This window comes from Saimiri boliviensis, chromosome 8 (genome assembly GCF_048565385.1).
Source record: "Saimiri boliviensis isolate mSaiBol1 chromosome 8, mSaiBol1.pri, whole genome shotgun sequence".
In the NCBI taxonomy this organism is placed as follows: domain Eukaryota; kingdom Metazoa; phylum Chordata; class Mammalia; order Primates; family Cebidae; genus Saimiri; species Saimiri boliviensis.
Window position 1 is genome coordinate 61,013,263 of NC_133456.1, and position 21,707 is coordinate 61,034,969.

The window sequence follows — 21,707 nt, forward strand, 5'->3', positions numbered from 1 at the left end:
CCTCACCTGTATCTGTCATTTCTCCCCAGGCTATCTCTTCCCACCTCCCCACCTCCCGTCCCTCCCCCATTTCCTCCCAACGGACCCCAGCATGTAGTGCTCCCCTCCCTGTGTCCACGTGTTCTCATGGTTCAACACCCGCCTATGAGTGAGAACATGTGGTGTTTGATTTTCTGCTCTTGTGTCAGTTTGCTGAGAATGATGGTTTCCAGGTTCATCCATGTCCCTACAAAGGACGTGAACTCATCGTTTTTGATGGCTGCGTAATATTCCATGGTGTATATGTACCACATTTTCCCTATCCAGTCTATCATCGATGGGCATTTGGGTTGGTTCCAGGTCTTTGCTATTGTAAACAGTGCTGCAATGAACATTCGTGTGCATGTGTCTTTATAGTAGAATGATTTATAATCCTTTGGATATATACCCAGTAATGGAATTGCTGGGTCAAATGGGATTTCTATTTTTAGGTCCTTGAGGAATCGCCACACTGTCTTCCACAATGGTTGAATTAATTTACATTCCCACCAACAGTGTAAAAGTGTTCCTATTTCTCCACATCCTCTCCAGCATCTGTTGTTTCCCGATTTTTTAATGATCGCCATTCTAACTGGTGTGAGATGGTATCTCAATGTGGTTTTGATTTGCATTTCTCTAATGACCAGTGATGATGAGCATTTTTTCATATGTCTGTTGGCCTCCTGTATGTCTTCTTTTGTAAGGTGTCTTTTCATATCCTTCACCCATTTTTGAATGGGCTTGTTTGTTTTTTTCTTGTAGATCTGCTTTAGTTCTTTGTAAATTCTGGATATCAGCCCCTTGTCAGATGGGTAGACTGCAAAAATTTTTTCCCATTCTGTTGGTTGCCAATTCACTCTACTGACTGTTTCTTTTGCCGTGCAGAAGCTGTGAAGTTTGATTAGGTCCCATTTGTCTATTTTGGCTTTTGTTGCCATTGCTTTTGGCATTTTGGTCATGAAGTGCTTGCCTACGCCTATGTCCTGAATGGTTTTGCCTAGATTTTCTTTTAGGGTTTTTATGGTGTTAGGTCTGATGTTTAAGTCTTTAATCCATCTGGAGTTAATTCTGGTGTAAGGTGTCAGGAAGGGGTCCTGTTTCTGCTTTCTGCACATGGCTAGCCAGTTTTCCCAACACCATTTATTAAACAGGGAATCCTTTCCCCATTGCTTTTGTCAGGTTTGTCGAAGGTTGGATGGTTGTGGGTATGTTGTATTTCCTCTGAGGCCTCTGTTCTGTTCCATTGGTCTATATCTCTGTTTTGGTACCAGTACTATGCTGTTTTGATTACTGTAGCCTTGTAGTATATATAGTTTGAAGTCCAGTAGTGTGATGCCTCCTGCTTTGTTCTTTTTGCTTAGAATTGACTTGGCTATGTGGACCCTCTTTTGGTTCCATATGAAGTTTAAGGTGTTTTTTTCCAGTTCTGTGAAGAAGGTCTGGTAGCTTGATGGGAATAGCATTGAATTTTGTAAATTACTTTGGGCAGTATGGCCATTTTCACGATGTTGATCCTTTCTAACCATGAACATGGAACGTTTCTCCATCTGTTTGTGTCCTCTCTTATTTCGTTGAGCAGTGGCTTGTAGTTCTCCTTGAAGAGGTCCTTTAAGTTCCTTGTTAGTTGTATTCCTAGGTATTTTATTCTCTTTGTGGCAATTGCGAATGGCAGTTCGTTCTTGATTTGGCTGTCTTTAAGTCTGTTACTGGTGTATAGGAATGCTTGTGATTTTTGCATGTTGATTTTGTAGTTTTTTCTGAAAACAGAGAAGTGTAATTTAGAACATAGATTTGGTGTGTCGCATGATTCCTTCTCAGGGAGCCAGGAAAATGAGTGATCTAGCCCTTGCTTTTGTCTTGAACTTCATTTACCCTATGTTGTCTCTGACATTTGGAGCTCCAGCCATATAGGCCCCCTTTTAGGTCCTGGAACTTGTAATGTCTCTTCCTGCTATAAGGCCTTAATGCATATGGTTCCCTTTGTGAAATGCCCCCAACCCCAGAGTACAATCATTAGGACTCCTTGATTATAAGAGACAGAAAATCGACTACACTGGTATATACAAGAGAATTTATTGGCTCACATAATTGAAAATCCAGGCATAGATCTCTAGCTTCAGGAATGGCTGGATCCAGGGACTCAAATAATGTGATTAGCATTTGTTGTGTAGGTACCTCTGTTTCTTGTTTCCAGCTTGGGGTTTAGTCTCCCCTCTTGGCTTTCCATCTTGGTCTTGGTCTCAGATCTAAATCTTGTTCTGAGCGTCCACCTTTGTTTCTTTCTCTTTCATTTCTGTTTTCCTATTTTTCCTTTAATTGGGGTCGACCTTTCCCATAGCACTGCTCCAAGATCGTGTCCTAGTCTATCAATAATCTTTTCAGGAAGAGGATTTATTACAACAATTTTAATAAAAGTCATGGGATTAGATCTGAGCAGTCAGGCTAAAGGTGACAATCCCATTGAAGCAATATTGACCAGAAGAGTGGCTCCTCAAACGAAAAGTAAGGGTGCTCTAATTGAAGAATGGGAATGAGTGCGGGTAAACTAATTCATTGAAATCCACCTCGCTGATTCTTACTCATCTTTCACATCTTACCTCAATGTCTCATCTTTGCAAACATATTCCCCGATTCCTTTTTGCCAGAGCACGTCTCTGTGTATTGCACCTTCTTCTAACACTTGGACTTTCATATTTCTCTGTGAAACTGACTAATGCCTGGCTCCCAGCTAGACTGTAAAAGACATAAAGACAGGCTGGTTAATTTTTTTTCCCCCTCAACATTCTACGCTATTTATTGAGCATGTATTCTATGGCGTACTCTTTGCATACATATACTATCTCATTTAATCATTATCATGATCTTGTAATGTCAGAATTTTTACTGAAGCTCAGAGAGGTGTAAGTAAATTGCCAGAAGCTGTGCAGTCATCAAGAGGCCAGGCATTCCACTTGTCTGGCTCCAGTTCCTGACCTGTCTCTCCCAGCTCCAGCTTCTTTCTTTGCCAGGCATGCTCAGGGTGGCCCTACCATGAATGGGACCGAGTGAGCCTTGTCGTCAAGGAGCTCACAGTTGCTCTCTGTGTTCCTCCAGGGATGCTGGATCCCAGCTAAGGCATGGGATTCTGGATATAAATGTTTTTTTCTACCTGTTAGCAAGACTTCTAATGTATGAAGAAGACTAATGTATGACAAGACTTCTTATTACATTATACAGACTCAAGGAAGGTAGAGGGTTATTCACCATTGCAGTTAGGACTAGAAATATTCCTCTTTGAGGTGAGGCAAGCCGTGAAGACACCATTATACCCCAGTAGATACCCAACAGACAGAGCCTACAATTCAGTCTTGTTCTACACCAGGGCACTGTTCTCCTGACACTGTATTTAATAGTGGGCATGACAGCCTGTATAAGCCTCACATTTAGATGGTAAGTTCATAACTTTTACTTATTTATTTTGTTTTGAGATGGAATCTCACTGAGTCACCCAGGCTGGAGTACAGAGATGTGATCTCTGCTCACTGCAATCTCTGCCTCCTGGGTTCAAGTGACTCTCCTGCCTCAGCCTCCTGAGTAGCTGCGATTACAGGTGCCCGCCACCACACCTGACTAATTTTTGTATTTTTAGTATAGATAGGATGTCACCATGTTGGCCAAGCTGGTCTCAAACTCCTGACCTCAGGTGATCCGCCCGCATCAGCCTCCCGAAGTGCTGGGATTACAGACGTGAGCCACCGCGCCTTTGTAGTTGGAGGGGAGGTGTGAGTAAGCAGGGACACAAATGGATATGCAATGTTGAGAGGGGATAAGTGCAATGGACACAGTAAAGAAGGATGGGGGCGGGGCAGGGAGTGGGGAGTAGAGCGGGCTGTGAGCGTGCCATTTACCCTGCATGGTAGGGAAAGGCTTCTCTGCTGGGACACTGGAGTAGGGAACCTGCACGGAGAAAGGGAGGGTGTGAGCTATGGAGACAGCCAGGGAGAGAGCATTCTTGGCAGAGGGAAGAGCAACTTCCAGCCCCGAGGCAGAGCATGCTTGGTGAGTTTGGGCCTCCAAATCCATCAGCCCACAAAGGCAAGATGACCAGTGTGGCCGAAGAAGAAGAGGTCTTAAGGGGTTGGGCTGGTCTCTTGACCTCGCTGTGCCTCAGTTTCCTAATCTGAAAGTATAGCTGTTTTTAGTGGCACCTCCTGAGGAATGACTGAGCTAGACCACATAAAGCACTTGGAGGTATTAACTATTATTAGATGGCAACTGCAATGATGACTTTATTCAGCATCTTTTTATGATGTTTTTTGCCTCCCTCTGCTCAGAAAGACTCACGCCTCTCATACCCCAGGTCCTGCCAGAGCGCTCGTCCCTCTGCTTTGAACTTTCCCTGCCTCCCTCTAGCCGGCAGAGGCTTAGGCATCTTTTGGGTTTCACTAAAACCTTGCATATTCCAGGGAGCTTCCCTGAAGGTCCCCAGTGGAAGCAGGTGGTTTTCCTGTGTATTTCCGTACTTGCCCTCTCATTGGCACTGCATGCACTGCCAACTCTTCCCAGGTGAACCATTAGGCACGACGAGGCCAAGGCTATGTCTTACTCCGAGCTATCAGTCATTTAATGCCTTTAATGCTTATTTGTGGGTGAGTAGATGGATGGATGATAGATGAGTGGATAGAAACATGCATGCTCGTGAAATTTCCTTCCGACAGGGCAAGTTACAAGGCAGGATTTGACAAGACTATCTCAGAATATTGCCTGAAATATGAAGTGCCACAAAACTCTTATGCTGAGACCATGGATTTCATCACGAGAAGTCCCCAAGGGAGAATATGTTATTAAAATTTTAGAACTTTAAAATTGGAAGGAACCCTTTTCATCATTTAGTTAAATGTCCTCAATTAACAGAGGAAGCTGCGGACCAAAGAGATGAAGTGACTTTGCTAAAGTCACCCAGTTTCTTTTGGTTAGGGCTGGCACTGGTTAGCCTGGTATTTGTATTCTCGCGTTTGATTTCAGAGTGTGCTGGGCACGGTCTACTTCCAGGATACCTGGATCCAAACACTGAATGGATCATGGATCCATTGAAGGAAAGAGCTGTGAGGGGGTGGGAGGGGTCGCAAGGCTGTGTTCTTGAGGTGAGTGTTTTTAGATGTGATGCATTTTGTGGGAAGGAAATCACTTCTTTATGTATATGGCTTCTAAACCTTCAGCCCAGCTGAATACTTTTAAAAACTTCTGTTTTTTTAATTCAGGGGGTACATCTGAAGTTTTCTTTTACACAGCCAGCTGAGTATTTCTAAAGAATTTAAATTTCTGGTGAGAAAATAATGCTCTCGCCTACTTGGCAGATTTTTTTTTTCTATCCAGAGTCCTAAAGTAGCAAGTTTGATGTAAAAATAAATTATTAGTAAACATTTGAAAATGTGAAACTAATTACTCCCCAGATACTTAGCTCCTTCCTTCAAATACACACTTGAAAAATGCTAAGACTCAATTCCATGAGAATGCTTGAATCTCTTCCGAAATCATAACACGGGTAAACTTACCGAAATATTTTTACAATTTTATTAGGGGTTTTAATTCACTGTTTTATCTATCTCTGTTAGACTGCAAACTAGCTTTAAATATTCAAGTGGTAATTAATGAATCTTTTATGTTGCAAATCAAACATTTTTCATCTGTGCGCTGGTGGAGAAGCAGTGAGGAAGGATTTCAAGAGTAATTGTTTCTGCCTCTTGCATACTGGTGACCAGCGGTCTACCTTAGGTTTTGGGGAGAGTGGGCTCGCGTTCCCTGCCCAGTGGGGCGAATGCTCAGTGCAGATGATGTCTGCTGTTTTGGGGAGGTCATGATTTCTTGACATGTTTCTTGCCAGAGACATTCCCCACTAGATGGAAAGTCTTTGAATGTGGAATTTTTGCTTGAGTGCAAAATAATAAAAAGCATGTGTATGTTAAAAAAAAAAAAAGATCAGCTTAATGGCAAAAGAGCATTGGCTTACATTAATATTCTATTACAGTAAAAACTTCTATTTAATAAATTTTCTCCAGACTTTTTTCCTCCAGAATCTCACATATTTTTCTAAGTGGCATGCCAACCTAAAGAAAGTATATATGATACATTTGATTTATGTTAAGTCAATAGCGTGCAAAAGCCATTTAAAATTGTATTTTAAGTGTAGAAATATAAACCCAAGGAAACACATAGAGTACCCTATATTGAAAAGGGGAAAAAAGTGTTAGCTTTTCAGGGACTAAAATGCCTTGCAAATATTATTCTATTTAGAAGATATTTTTAAAACGGGGCGTTTTTATGTCAAATGGTAAGAAAGCAAGTCTGAAATCCTGCGATTTGGTTTAAAACCCAAAATCAAGCTGGTATTAAAGACTTCGCATAACAAAACAGTTTTTTCCTCTTCTCCCTCTCTCACTAATGAGAAATGAGCTAGGGAGAGCAGCCCTTAAGAACTTTCACAAAGAACTGACAAATTCTTGATTGGATGCCATATCAGCCACCCTGTGCTGTCCTATGGTCCTAATTAATAATGGGCTTGGTGACATTTATGTATCAGAGCAATAAGCTAAACAGGAAACAATTTATGTCACCTAAAGCTTTTTAACAAATCGATGCAACTATTTGTAATTGCTTGTTTCACAAGATTAAAAGTGTTCAGGCCTGATCTTCACCCACGGATTTGTGGTCAACATGACCTGTGCTTCCGTTGTTTAAAAAAAAAAGAAAAAGAAAAAGAGTTGGTGATCAGCACTGACTCCTATCAAGTAATCCATATTGCTAATATTTCTGGAATTTTAATGTAGTTACAATTTATAGCTGATCAAATGTGGTTACCTAAATTGCTGTTGCTAGTAGACAGTTTAACTGTCTTTATTAATTACAGGATAATTTAATGTTTGAGTACCGGCAGTTCTGTTGGTCATTTTTACAGCCCGAGCAGTTCTCTGCCTTATGACGAACCATTTTAGCATTTTCAATGGAAATTTGCTAATATGATGAGTGATAAAAATGTCACACGCCGGTAAATAATGATTATTGCTTTGGCTGAAATTAATTCTTGAAAGGCCGGTTACCTTCAAATTAACATTATAACTTGAAGCATGTCTTTTCCCCCCTCACAATATTTGCAATATAAACCAAAAAAAAGGACCATTGATAATTTCAAATGCATATATATATGTGTATAGGTATTAAGCATTGAATGTCATTTAATAATCAAAGTGGAAGTAAGACGACACTGGGTTTTGTTATTTTAAAAAATAAAATACTGTTTAAAAATAAATATAAGTAGGTTCTATCTAGAGATGGTTTTCTAATCCAAATATTGTCCCACAGTTAAAACCAGTGTTTTTGTATGTAACTTAATTTTCCTCCAATGTGAATTTTGTCTTAAACCTTTCATCAATTTCTTAAATGAAGGTTTGAGACCCAACTTCACATTATTTAAATAAAGAATACTTTTATTCAACTACAATGAAGATGAAAGATAAATTGTGATTACTACCCTACACACAAATATGTAATATCATCAAAGACAAAATCTAATAAGAAAGACTAATTATACTTTATCTTTTTTTGGTGGGGGAGGGAGAGGTGGTTACTATTACGAAGCTGCCTGTGTTGGTGTGAAATTAGTCTTAAGAGTTTTCTGTTCTTTATATAAAGGCGCCTATTTATAAGAAGAGCCAATATTTTGGGTTTGCTGCCTCGTTTATGAGAGTGACAAGCCTGAAATAAATATGTAAAAGAGTGTTCCTGCTTGAGAACAATTCCTGAAATATAAGTTAAAATGTACTATGCATCAACGAGCAAAATCTTCACTAGCATACCGTCATACTTAGTTTGGGTCCTCCAGTTCATTAAAAGAAGTTATCTGCACATTTTTAAATTTTACTAAATGTATATGCTATAAGCAGCATTTAGGTTTAAGCCTGGTAATTAAAGAAATTTGAATTAACCCTAAGGTAACAGTCTCAGTAGCCAGGTAAGAATTAAAGGTTCAAATGTTTTGCTAATGATCAGACTAAGGGGTTTCTAGATAGGGCCTGTTAATTCACAGAGGACACTAGTTTCCAACTTAATACCAAAATCCTGTTAAACACACACACACACACATACACATACACAAACACCCCTTTCCCAATCACAGAGGACACTTGTTTCCAACTTAATAACAAAATCTTGTTACACACACACACACACACACAAACACACACACACACACACACACACACAGAGTTTCCCAATACAGGCTTTTCAAAACAATGCTGGGAAAGAATGTTGGTATCTTCCTCAGCGTCGGTGGGTGTTTTGCAGAATAAAGACTGCGAGGTTAATTTTCAAGTCATCCTTTGCCCTGCATTATGTGCTCTGAATTATATATGTAACGGTTTTATGTTACCATGGTTTGGCCACTTAAAATACTGCTTTCATATTGGCAATTTAATTTTTACTGAAAGATGATGCTCGAATTCATTAATCCCTAGAATATATACTGTAGAGTCATATTAAAAAGAAATAGCAAATTTCCTATATGCATGTCATTTTAAAAAAATCTCAAGATGGCTTTTCTGGAATATTTAGGTAGCGAAGTTCTGTTTTCTTCAATGAATACAATTATCTGGCATACTTTTGATAGAATATTTTTATAAAATCATTTGTTCTAATCTAAGCATTTATCATTATATGCAAAAAGATTTCTTGATGAGAATATTATAGACGGTGCATGTTTTTGACATTAGCATTTTATTTGGATGACTAATCTTGCAGATGTGAAATTTTAATGAATTATTCATGAATTGCTTTCCTCTGAAATTTTAGTTTGCTCTTAATGCTAGTTATTAAACATTTTGTTTTCTTTATAAAATTTGATGAAAAAAATAAGGGTGTGCTTCCTCAAAAGATAGCATCTTTTTTTTTTTTTTTTTTTTTACTTCCCAATTCTCTAAGTGGATACTGTCACTTGGAAATCCTGAGGATAAGAGCTTCAGCCTTCCCTGATGATGAAAGCTTTCAGTTAAGATTGATTTTTAATTCTGCACTGGAAGCAGCTGGTGAGAAATCTAAGGCATGTGCCTGACATACAGTATCAGCAGGTCAGAAGGGAAAAGAAACTTAGGCTGTGGCGACTTTTACTACCAGTGTCAACAACCAGCATTTTTATTGCATTTGAGAATGCTATAATGTCAGTAATTAGTACTGACTACACAACATTTTTTTTATTGTCTGTATCCGCAGACATGGAATGATGGAATTACAGTTGATGTCAAGGAATGAGTTTCTTTTATGCCTTATCAAAACAAAACAAAGCAAAAAAATTCTTGTTACTGGCAGCACATATACACGAAGCACCATGCTCACAGTCCGGACTCTATCATAATCTTCATCAAGGCTTATGGGTGGGTAGCAGAGATTGCATGAGCTACACTAGGCCCAACAAATGCCTTTAGCATTGTAAATCTGATTCTCGGGATAAAAAAGCAAAACTGACTTTGAAGACATCCAAAATCTCAGGAGGCTACGTCATTACCCAAAGGGTACCAAAAAGATTCAAAATCCGAATAAGCACACTCTTCTTTGTGCCTTTGGAAACAGAGCTCAGCTGGAATGTGGAAAGAAAGGAAATATTTTTTAATTCTTTTTCTGTGTGTGAGGAAAAAAAAAGCTAGTGATTTAGAGCATATCTTGGGTTAAGAATCCAAGGTTTTATTTGCTAGGTCTGACGGGATTCTGGGGATGCTGTTTGAGCTGTCCAAAGGTGGCAGGAATGGCAGTAACTCTTCATGTATGTACTTAAGCCTTGATATCCCATTTTGCTGCTGGTCCAAGGTGGCAGCCTAACTCATCTTACAAGACAGACTCTAGGACAGGTAGGTTCGACCCTCATTCCTGACAGTGCATTTGTCTGACACACAGGACTACCTCCCTAATGTACGCTTTTCTTTGAGGAAAAAAAAAAGTTACAAATTTTCTTTACATTTTGGCACCTTGTAAAGTTTTTTTTTTATACAAAAGTTCACTCCCCATTGTTAATCACTACTTCACTGATAAACTTTGAAAGTGTGACCCTGGAATTTCATCATGCAAAATATTTACTGCAGCAGGAGAAAACAGTTATTAAACAACATATTTTTTTTTCTTTTCAAATGTATGAACTTGTTTAAGATAGCCAGGAAGGCAGTGGTAGGATAAACAGAAGGGACAGGAATGTATCAAAAAACAGATTAACACGCACACACGCACGCACGCACACAAAAAAACCTGTACAAAATGCTCCAATCAATGAGAACAGGAAAAAAAAAAAAATCTTCAACTATGTTACAATTTAAAAGCAGGAAAAAAAGGGAGTTTCTCCCTCCCACATGTCAGGAAATGTCATCCAAAATCTTAAAGCAAGGATAACTAAATAAAATACATGTGCAGCATATTCTGCAATTCCATTACATACAGTAGTTTTTTTTTTTTCCAAAGCTATTTTTTTTTTTTTTTAGTATCGTTAATATAAAGCAGTTGCACAAAAAGCAAAGGTGTTTTGACAAACAGGTGTATGCATTTATTCCTTTTTAGGAACAATATCTAAAAAAAGAACCGCCCTCCGCCCTCCCCCAAAAAAGACAAAGATTCACACAGACACATCAGGATATATGTACAACATAATAAACCCCATCCTAAAGAAGCAACTGGGATAACCCCCAGGGGATACAGAATCGGAACTGTAAAAATCATAGTGAAGTTTGCTTGCTGTAAAGCCTGAGAATATTTTTTTTTTCAGTTGGTTCTTCTGCAAGGCTGTGATACCTGCAAAGATATGTAAAATCTAATTTTTCTTTCTTTTTTTTTTTTTTTTTTTTTTTTTTTTGCTACAGTCTTTAGACTAAGCATGCAAGACATACGACTAGGTGCAACTGAGTGAAATGTATTTTTTTTTTTTAATTTTAATCATTCCCTAAAGGTTTGAACTGAGGTATGCGTACTAACAGTTTCTCATGCTGTTATCTTTACTCATGTCTAGCTACACATGCTGAGAATGAACTAATCTACCAGATTTTTATCCTCTTTTGAATACCAAACTAACCAGCAACCACTCAGTTTAGAAGCACAGGGCCCCCTTCCCATGACCCTGTCTGGCTATTGCCTGCACATCATGAAGCTGCCTGGAAAAGTTTTTTTTTTTTTTTTTTTTTTTTTTTAAAGTCTTGCGTGACCACAGACTGCCCTTTATACAGAAAGCAGAGTGAAGCTTCAAAAGTAACTGCCAGAGAAGTTTTTGTACCAAGCTTATGAGTGGATGGGAGTGTTACTTTTCTTTAAATGAAAAATGCTGACCAAAGCCTAATTGGAAAAGGAAGGAAAAATTAAAAATAAAAAACTGAAGGATATATGCCAAGATTAACCAAAATTAATACAGTGATCACAGCACAGTTCTTAAACAAAAGTGGCATACAATCTTAAAATATCTTTTTTCCTAGAAATGCTATTATGTGATCTAGTTCACTTATGGAAGCTTTTCTGTTCTGACTCTAAACTGTCTCCTTTATTGGATACTCTAATTGCAGTGGCATACATTCATTTTTTTCTGAGATGGGACTCCCTTCCTTCTGTAGCTCCTTTAATATTGTGTCCTATTTTTATCTGCAGTAGCCCCATAAAATCTCTAAGAGAAATGAGTTTTGGTCTCTGTAGAGGTACACAAAAAGAAAAAATAACTACTAGAAAAAAGTAACAACTTTGGTTCCATTTTCTACTTGGTCTTCTAAATTTACTCTATGATGAAGGAGCAGTTCTCTTTCTCAGGTTGCAATAGCCTATCGCTTGTCATTTGCCTCTAAATTCTTTTGCCTCCTTTGATCAACAATAAGAGGATATTTGGCTTCATCAGATAAAGCATAAAACAGAGAACTTAATTTACCTTTGTGTAATATCTTTGGTAATTTTAGGAAAAAAAAAGGTACAAAGAATATAAATTAAGATTTGAAAGGCTCTCGAACTAAAAAATGAGCTACAGTCCTAAATAAATAAATGACAGGAAAAGTGGGTGCAGAGTGGAAGTGCAGAGGGGTTCTAAGGACTGAGGTTGTACTGACCTGTAACTGTCACATTCTGCATACCATGTGTGGGAACTCCCAAAGCCCAGGACCTACATGATACCTTCTATGAGTTTCTGATACTGGGTTGGTGATATAATATTGCATAATAAACTGCAGTATCAAATTTGCATATTTGAAATTAACACTTTAGCATTTGCTGAACTCAGTCCTCATTAACTCTCTTAAGAAGTTCAATCTGAAATGGAATTTGCATGCGAACAGTTTAATGCCACCAAGCAGGTCTGAACTAATGTATAAAACTCAGCGCTGCCGCCACCAGGGCCGGGTTTTTGGCCAACTTGCAAACAAAACCAACCCACCCTCATTATCACAGAGCTCCTAAGGCCCATGGCAAATTGGTTCCACAAGGGAGAGCCTTCCACGGCCATACCGTCAGTCTAATTCGTATGAGCTTTTTTTCCGGTGCTGCCTATGTTTCCCTGTGCTGGTAGAATGTGGTGGCATTTATTAAGAATGATGGTTGCTGCAAAAAGAAAAAAAAAAGGAAAATCCGAAACATCCCTCCCCCCAACCACCCCCAATACCACTGCGTGGAATGAATCGGCATTGTTCCTAGGGTGTGTCTCTTTTTTTTTTTTTTTTTTTCTGTCATTCATTCTCTTTCTGGCAGGACGTCACGTCTGTGTGAGAGGGCCTTCATGTATAGAGTGCAGCATTTGGGACCTTTTTGAAAAAGACCAAAACGGAATGTTTTCTGACTTTAGAGAAACGGTGATGTCTGAAGGAAGATGGAATGAGTGACAGAAAGCTACAAACGAGAAATGACATTCAGCTTTGTATAATAAAAACACCTATTAACATTCATCACAAGGTACAGAAAACTTTAAGCCTCCAAGAGGCCATCGGCCCAAATGGAGGCCTGAGGTCAGAACTTAAAATGGTATAGTAGAAGGGGGGAAAAAAAAAAAAAAAAAGCAATACATTAAAAAGTTTGGGATAATTATTTTTTAACCCCTCCCCCCAATACACACACAAAGGCCTTCCCCATCCCAACTGGAAGCAAAAAAAAAAAAAAAAAAAAAAAGGAAATGGAGTAAAGGCAGTGATAATCAACATGCAGTACTGTGCAAATAGGTCGTCCATTGGAATCCTTAAATTCTGGGCAAAGGCTTGGTCTGCAGCTTAGGTGCACAAGCTCCGTCGGGCGTCCTCCGTGTCCAACGTTGGCAGGACTGCAGTTCAAAGTCTGCTGCTAAAAGTGAATCAGTTTAGCAAATTTACAACACTGATGTTGACGGTTAAGAGAGGAAAATCCCAAGTACCAAACAAGTCCATCCAATGCACAGAGTACAAATTCCTTTTTTCAACAAAAAGTAGAAAAATCAAAAATACTCCCAAATGGGGTTCTTGATGGCACTAAGAGTTAACACGTTTCAGAGTTGTCAAAACGTAGTGAAAATCCTCCAGACTGTACAACAAATGGAGAACAATTTCACTGCTAACTTTTGACGTTTGTGTTTTTTTTTTTTTTTCCTTTTCCCGATCTTCATTCTCGGGGTTGGCCCGCCCCGATATTCACTCCATGTCCTCATTTACTGGTTCGTCTTCGTAATCTCTGTCATGGTCAAAATCTGGACTGTGGTTGGCTGTTGTCACTAAGGACAGGGGCCCTTCAGCTTCCTCTGGGTCGAGGGGCTCTTCTTTGACGTGTACAGGATGCCTGGAATAAATAAGCAGAGGTTCAGTGTGGGCACTTTCCAGCCCATTGCAGCCCAGAAGCACTTAAAAGTTTGGGGCAACAGAAAAGCCACACTCTAGAACTACAACTCTACTGTCCAGTATAGTGGCCATTAGCCACATGTGGCTACTGAAAGGAATGAAATCTTAACACACAATTTAAGTCAGTTTCTGAGTTGCGCTGGCCAAAATTTACATGTTCAGAGGCTCCATGTGACTAGCAGTTACCATTCTGGACAGCACACAGACAGAACATTTCCATCACTGCAGGAAGTTCTCCTGGGTAGTGCTGCTCTGAATGACGAGTCTCTCGGCAGGTACAGACCTCTCCTTTCTGGTGGCATTTCTCATACTTTAATGCACCTTTAAGGCTGTAAGTCTCCTGCAGGCCTTGCTGAAATGCATTGTGCGATTCAGGTCTGGGGTGGGGCCTGAGACCCTGCATCTCTAACAAGCTCCCAGGTGATGCCGTGGGTCCTGGAACCACACTTTGAGTACTGGATAACAGGCCCCATAGTGGCATCCTGGGTGGATGAATACCGATCTTCAAATAATTACATGAAACAAGAATCTCTAATGCAACGGCAGTTTGTGGGGACCACTGAGCACAGGAGGCTGGGCTAATCATGGCTTGCTGTGTGTTCTGCTTTGCTAGTTAACATGCAGAACCTGTGAAAGAACTCTCCAGAGGACGACCCCAAGCGAGGTTCTATCATTAATCAACTTCAAGCAAACACAGCAAAGAGACACCATGATACATGCTTGAAACTCCAAATTAATGCATATTTTTACAAACTGTCAATAAGGCAAGAAAAGCCCTGCCAGGAAACACAAACGGAGAGGAAAAGGCTCGCTCAACACAACAATATGATAAGAAAGCAGAGCCCCGATCAGAATAATAACACTGTCAGCTGTAAACAAGGCAAAACATGAGGCCCGGCTGGTAGCAGCCACTGGGATGCTGGAGGTTGCAGTGAGATCTGCCAACTTTCTCATTATGGACCAGACCGTGGTTCACCCGGAGGGGAACTGGGGTGATCACACAAAACCACTCGGATAACAACTGAGAAGTGGTGTTCGTAAATCATGTTTACAACTGATCCTTTGCAAATACAAATGACTTTGTCTTGCAGGGGCTTTTGATATGTGAAAAACCATTCAAGTTAAAAACAGTCCCATCTCTGGGACAGGCTGCAGAAGGGAAGATTTTTAAACTGACATTATCAAGTATTAGTAATAAGAGGTGGTAATGGGGATGGTTGGCTTCCTAAATAATTGATGCTGTATGCAAACCCCAAAGGCCCCTTGAACCATTTAAAAACAAACAGAGGAGTGCTTTGGACTGCCCTTGAAGACAGGAACCTTCAGAATCAATTGACTCTAAAATCAGCACAGCTTAGAGAGCGTTTTTTTTTTTTTGGCGGGGTCAGTGGTGGTGGGGGGGGGCTAGACGATGATAGATAAATAGCTTCAAAAATAATGCCTTTATTCGTAAAAACTATTTGCGAGACAAAATACAGTGAAGTTGCATTACATTACATTTTATGTATGGCTCTCCATCTATTTATTTTTTGAGATGAAGTTGTGCTCTGTCACCCAGGCTGTAGTACAGTGGCAGGATCTCTGCTTACTGCAATCTCCACCTCACAGGCTCAAGCAATTCTCTTGGCTCAGCCTTGCAAGTAGCTGGGATTTTACAGGGGCCCACCACCACACCTGGTGAATTCTTGTATTTTTAGTAAAGATGGGGTTTCACCATGTTGGTGAGGCTGGTCTCGAACTCCTGACCTCAAGTGATCCACCCACCTCGGCCTCCCCAAAGTGCTGGGATTACAGGCGTGAGCCACCATGCCTGGCCCGATACTTTTATTGAAGGGAAACAGTTGTATATCTGTGCAAGGAAGGCTGCACGGGGAGTCACCTCCCATCAGTCTGTATTAAACATTAGATATGGGGATTTTTTTTTTTAATGGCCATATTAGTGTTTCTGCAGTAAGAATTAGGACTGGCTGCATAATTTGCAAAGGCTAGTGCAAAATGAAAATGTCCTTGGCTCAAAATTAAAATTTCAGGACAGAAATGCCATTAAAGCAAGTGCATGCCAGGTGTGGTGTGTGCGTGTAGTCCAAGATCCTTGGGAGGCTAGGGCAGGATGATCATTTGCGCTCAGGAGTTTGAGTCTAGCCTAGGCAATACAGCAAGAACCCCGTCTCTAAATAAAATAAGGTAATAAAAAGAACACATAAAATCAAGTGTAGTGTCCTTTTAGGCATGAGATCCTGTGTGGCTGCATGTCACACACCTGTGAACGAGCCTTGCTAGGATACTCTACATTCTTTTAGGACGAATTAGGTACACTGATGATTACTCCTTAAAAAAACACAAAGCCAGTTTTCTTATCTTATCCAATCTCTTTCTATTTGGAGTCATATTTTAAAATACTGTAAACTCAGCAGGAGTAGTATTTTTTTATTTTCTTAGCTTTATAGTTTATAATGTTTATGGCTAGATGAGATTCCACTGTGTTGAAATATGTCAGTTTCTTAATACTAGGCATTTTAGGATCATCTTTTTTTTCCTTTCACTGTTTGTATAATGCAATGACCATTTTTATCCATTAATCTTCCTACTTCTGTTGATTTACCTCCTTAGGATAAATTTCTAAGAATGGAATTGTTAGACCAAAGGCCAAAACATCTTTATGGTTCTTATGATTTACTGTGATATTAACTTCCAAAGGGGCTATCAATTTAAGCTCAATCTCATCAGCAGCAAGCATTATTTTTAAAAAATACTTTGTTGCTTAGCAGGTATAAGGTAAACTCAGGTTACCTTAGATGGTGTTTCTTGGATTACTGACACTGGTGAACATTTCTTAATGTTTCATTTTCAAACTTTCATTGCTGAGAACTGCAACTTTTATGAATTACTGAAATGTATATTGTAGCCATCTACTGAGGTTCAAGTGTTGTTTTCCAAATCAACATTTTCCTACTTTCTTATCAGTTCTATCAATCTTTTCAAATTTACAATCCAGAGCTGAATGATACAAGAATGTAAGATCATATAAGACTTTGGGAAGGGAGAGGGAGGATGGGGGAACCCCCTAGAAGAAACAGAGCCATCTCCATCTTAATGACATTCTTGCTGTATAATTTTAGACTTTGACAAATATTTTGTTAATCTTACCCCAAAAATCGGATACATGTAAAGTCCCACAAAACACAGTTCACAACATCAGAGAATATTTGTTTACCTAGTTATCCTCATTTCATATTGTGTATATGTATCAAAATAACAAATGTCCCCCCCCCCCCAAATCTGTACAGGTATGATGTATCGATTTGAGAAGCTACAGAAGTAAAGAAAAAGCATTCTCCCTAAATTGTAGCCAACATTTATTAGGATTATTTACTATCTTGAAGACAGAGGTAACGACCCTGTCATCCCTGCTGGCTCGACTACCAGTGCCTCATCAGAGTGGGTCCCCAACAAATGTTAACTAGCTAGATCTACCGTGTGACCACCTGGCGACACAGTCAGGTTACACAGTTAAGGTTTTTAAACTCCAGAGAAATGAAATCCAATTCAGGACACTTTCTGGTACTGGCAGATAACCCTGGGGTGTGGCAAAAAGGTGGAGCACAGGCATACAGTGCTGCAAGGAATAAAGGAAGATGGGATTCCACGAAAGATCCGTTTCAGATGAGACGCAGACTACCTGAGACACTAGGCTTCACATACACTCACCGTGTCTCCTACAAGTTAGGGCTGCACAACGCACCTTCCTCTCCTTGCAGACACTGCCCCAACTCTTTCTCCCCAACTCCTATTTCCGAAAGGGCTACCAATGAATAACTGTGCAAAACCACACATTTCCCTTCTCCTTACATCTGAGTAATTCCTTTGTTTTGCCACTCTGGGAACACAAGAGTTTTAAAACAAAGCTGACTGGTGTTTAAAGGCATTGTGTTCTGGGGGTGTATGCACAGCATGGAGTATTTTGCTTTGTAGCTCCTTTAGCGCCTATCAGGATAAAAGTATAATGCCCCAAAGCCATAATTATGTGACCACTTTCTAGTGTTTCAAAGGAGGAATGAAATGCAGTGGTATCTGACTGTCACAGAGAGGGTAAGAATGAAGAGTTCTGTTTCAACACTCGAATATCAGCTAGGCTGCCTTCCTAACAAGGCCCTTCAAACCGTGCCATAAAGTTTACAGCTTGATTTATTCCAATAGACTGGAACAGTTGAAAAACAATTTGCATCATAGCAGGGTAATGCATACTGGACAAGAATGGAAACTCTTTTGTCATCACAGAAGTCCCTTAATTGCTGTATGAGGTCAAAAAGAGTAACAGTCTATGACACGGATAGCAGGCGCAGGGAATCTGCTGTTGACATGTAATCACATTTAGCAAACAGCACAAACCTGTGAGATTTGAGCAAGGCATTCTGACATCTTTGCGTAGCGTTTCTTTTAAAAAATAGTTGAAACCCTCATTTCATCAAAACTCAGACTGTTGTAAAACATGGTTTGGGTAATACTGAGGTTAATTCAAATATGTTAAACTAATTAAGCCTGCAGTGACTTTCTTTTGTACAGCAAAATCAGTATCACCCTGAACTGGTGCCTGTGGCTTGTATCCAAGTATCTTTTTGTTTTGTTTCAGTGATTCTTCACGCCAAATAATAGGAATATATGTCAACAAAACCTTGGGAGTTTGTACAGATTATGAGAAATAGTATCACTTCCATTCCAGAACTTCATTTTTGCTCTAATGAATATTTCTTATAGTAGCTTATATGCCAATTTACATTTGCTCTGAACTTCCTTAGTATCTAAGTAAATACTCCTGTCATGACAATGATTTCAGATGAATACAAGTGTGATAACGAGAAAGTCGGAAACACTAACTTGCTTTGGAAAGGATGAAATATAGCAGCATCAGTGTGAAAGATAAACACATTCTTAAAACGTTGTGAAGTAAATGCTAAGATACTGTTCATATAAATTAAAAATGATTATTTCCATTTCTGCAAAGAACAGTAAAGATCCTTTTTGAAGTGCTGTGGAGATGAAATTCAAATGCTAGAAAATCATGCTGGCAGATAACACTTTTTTCTTTGTCATTAGATGCCCATTTTGTCTGTTCCTAATTGTTACAGGTCATACTTTCCATTCCTATTACTTATATTATCTTAAAATAAGATGTTGGTCAGTAATTCAGAAGCAATGTGTAGACAAGCAGCCTATTCTAGAAATTGACAGTATCGCAAACATGAAATGGGTTAGTTGCTTACAATGGGCAACAGTTTTCAAGAAACTCACTAAAAGGGAGAGACTGTCACTTCACAGTATCTCCAGCAAGGCCAATCATTTGGATGAATGTAGTTTCTTCCCTCTGTTTGAAAACTTTTCCTGGGAGAGAGGGGTTTCTAGTTACACCGACTTTTCTCCCATCACCCACTCACAGGGGCGTCACAGTCTCCTGGCCTCTGCCGTTCCTGTGGTTTGCAGTCCTGGTGCCATTCACATTCAGCATGGGCAACCATCGCCCATCGCTTCAGTTATATGTGCGCTCATTATACTGCCGTCTGCTGCTATAATGCTCCTATTAATTTTCCTTTTGATATTTTAAGAGCAATCTATAAATCACGCCGCCTTTCATTTGTGCCGTCATTAATGGTTGGTAATAACGCTGCAGCGGCGTGTTCGTGGTTAACCTTAGAGCACCACCGAGTAAACAAGCATCTTTTTCTCTCGATTACGTTCCGCACGCCCAAATGTTGAACAAACTGCCAACTTTTTCACAGGGATGCATATTTATTTGAGGAGGAAAAAGAAGTGTGGGTTAAGTAATGGCCTGCAATGATAAAAGCAGAGAAGAAAAGTAAACCCACTGCCCATTTTATTGCTGCGAATTGCTTTTATGGGAAAGTTAGCAAATAGTCCTTTTATGCACTAACCAAGCTGAACATTTCTCGAAGCACAAACTTCTAGCTTGGTTCTGGGAAACTGGAAATCACAGAAAAGGTATATAGAGCCCAGAGAGAGGCTGTGTGCACATAGGGAGCGTAGGGTCTGACAGCAAAGACCTTTTGGGTGGATGATACTCACACGGCTTGCATAGGAGACCTGCCTGGACTGCTGTCACTCTCGTTGCTGTTGGTATGCTCCATTGCCCCATTCAGCTCTTCCCGTATTGCGCTGGCTAAGTTGCCCAGAGTGGGATTTCCCATGGAAGCGGTAGTGTATAGAGGTATACTGTTCTCAGCCATTGAAGCCTGTCATCAACCAAAAGATAATTTATGAAGACACAGGGTATGTAAGATGAGGAAACTACTAATTATGGGTGTACTCAATAATCTTTAGTTTGAATCAATTGTAGCATGGCTGGCAAACACAAGTTTCTAAGAGGTGTTGAAAGATTTTGCTTTAAAAATGACTCATGGCACCTGTCCCAAGCTTGGTTTTGAACAGCTGGACTGGGGACTGGGGTGGGGGGGCCAAAGCGCCCGTGGGTAGGAAGGACTCAATTTGGTCCTGCTTGGTAGTCACGTGGTTTAGACAGGCTATCTAATATGAGGTTTATGTCGGATGCATTTTTTAAGAGGAGCTGAATATTTCCAGATCACAGTGAAATATAATGGAATTTTTATTTCTTTATCCATTTTGATGACTCCACTATTGGATATTAGAGATTTTGATCAGATTATTCTGGCTGCACTGCTCAAACTTATGAGAACTTCCATAAACATTTACCTCTTTGATCCTATAGAAAAGGAAGACATTATAGAATTGGAATCAATTTTTTATCTCCTCCCATCATTTCTGTTTTAATGATTTTTGAATCTGTTTAGTACAGTCTGAGATAACTGGTTGAAGGAAACACCACGTAATGTTTCAGGGTCCGACCAGTTGACTGGGATTTTAGGACTAAAGAAAGATCTCTGGCAAAAGGAAGCTCTAAATCATATTTCTTTTTGGTGCCTAATTATACGTCAATATTAAAGGTGACAAAGTCACTCCACGTGAGTGTCACATCAAAAACCTGGGGAAATGAAAAAGAAGAAATCCTAAACTCTATTTAGGGTAGGTAGGATACGATTTCCTTCCTGTTCCACTGCATTTGAATGAAAGGGACAGTAAGGCTGAAATGCAGACACGAGTTACATACACCACTGGACGAAAGCACCCATATTTGTTTCATTCAGGTGGTGATGAGGGCCCACTGACTTTTCATTTTATTAAAGGGGACACTTGCAAAAACTGTCAGCTGTAATTAAACCAAGATTTATCACAACTGTCCTCTTGCAGAGTACACGATACCTGCTTTTCCATCCTAATGAGAAAAAAGAATAGTCACAAGACGATCTGGCACAGTGACTTCCGCTGGCCAATCATACAAGAGTCCAAATTATTCTGGAAATCCTGCCTCTAGAGAGAAAGTAAAAGCCAAAAGAGTGCAAAGCTGGGTCACAGAAGTCTGTTTGCCTAGTATGACCATGGCAGCCTCACTCACTACACAAACCCTAAAGCCAAGGCTTTCAAGGTACAGGCTCTGTCTTAGAAGTCCTGTGCACACTCACGGAACACAGCACTGGATAATGGACTGTCAAAGCTCGGCCCTCTGTAAGCCCGAAGCTTTTTCTTTCCTCTGCTTGTATATAACTGCCTTCTTTTAAAAAGTAGGGGGAAAATGCTGTTTTTGTTTCCAAATGTGGTGAACTCGTTTTGATGAACGGCAAATCTGAACATTCCACACTCTCCGACAGTGTGTCAAATAATTTGCATCCAGTACTTTTTCCAGCAACTCTTTTATAATTGCAATAAAGCCTTTTTTCTTTTTTCTTTCTTTCTTTTTTTTTGGCAGAGCGGTTGCCAGAACTATTAGTTGTT

The 21,707-nt window shown here is 39.7% G+C and overlaps 1 protein-coding gene across 12 annotated transcripts in view; it reads right to left on the reverse strand.

Moving 5' to 3' along the window:
• Positions 1–10,546: 10,546 nt before the first annotated feature.
• FOXP1 (forkhead box P1) overlaps positions 10,547–21,707 on the reverse strand; it is a 432,878-nt gene continuing 421,717 nt past the window's right edge. For all 12 annotated transcript variants that reach the window (XM_074404548.1, XM_010350106.3, XM_074404545.1 and 9 more), the window contains 2 exons: positions 19,926–20,092; positions 10,547–13,788 (listed from right to left, as the gene is read on the reverse strand). In XM_074404548.1, the coding sequence (XP_074260649.1) occupies positions 13,644–13,788; positions 19,926–20,092 (312 nt within the window). In that variant the 3' untranslated portion in view covers positions 10,547–13,643. The remainder of the gene's footprint in view (positions 13,789–19,925; positions 20,093–21,707) is intronic.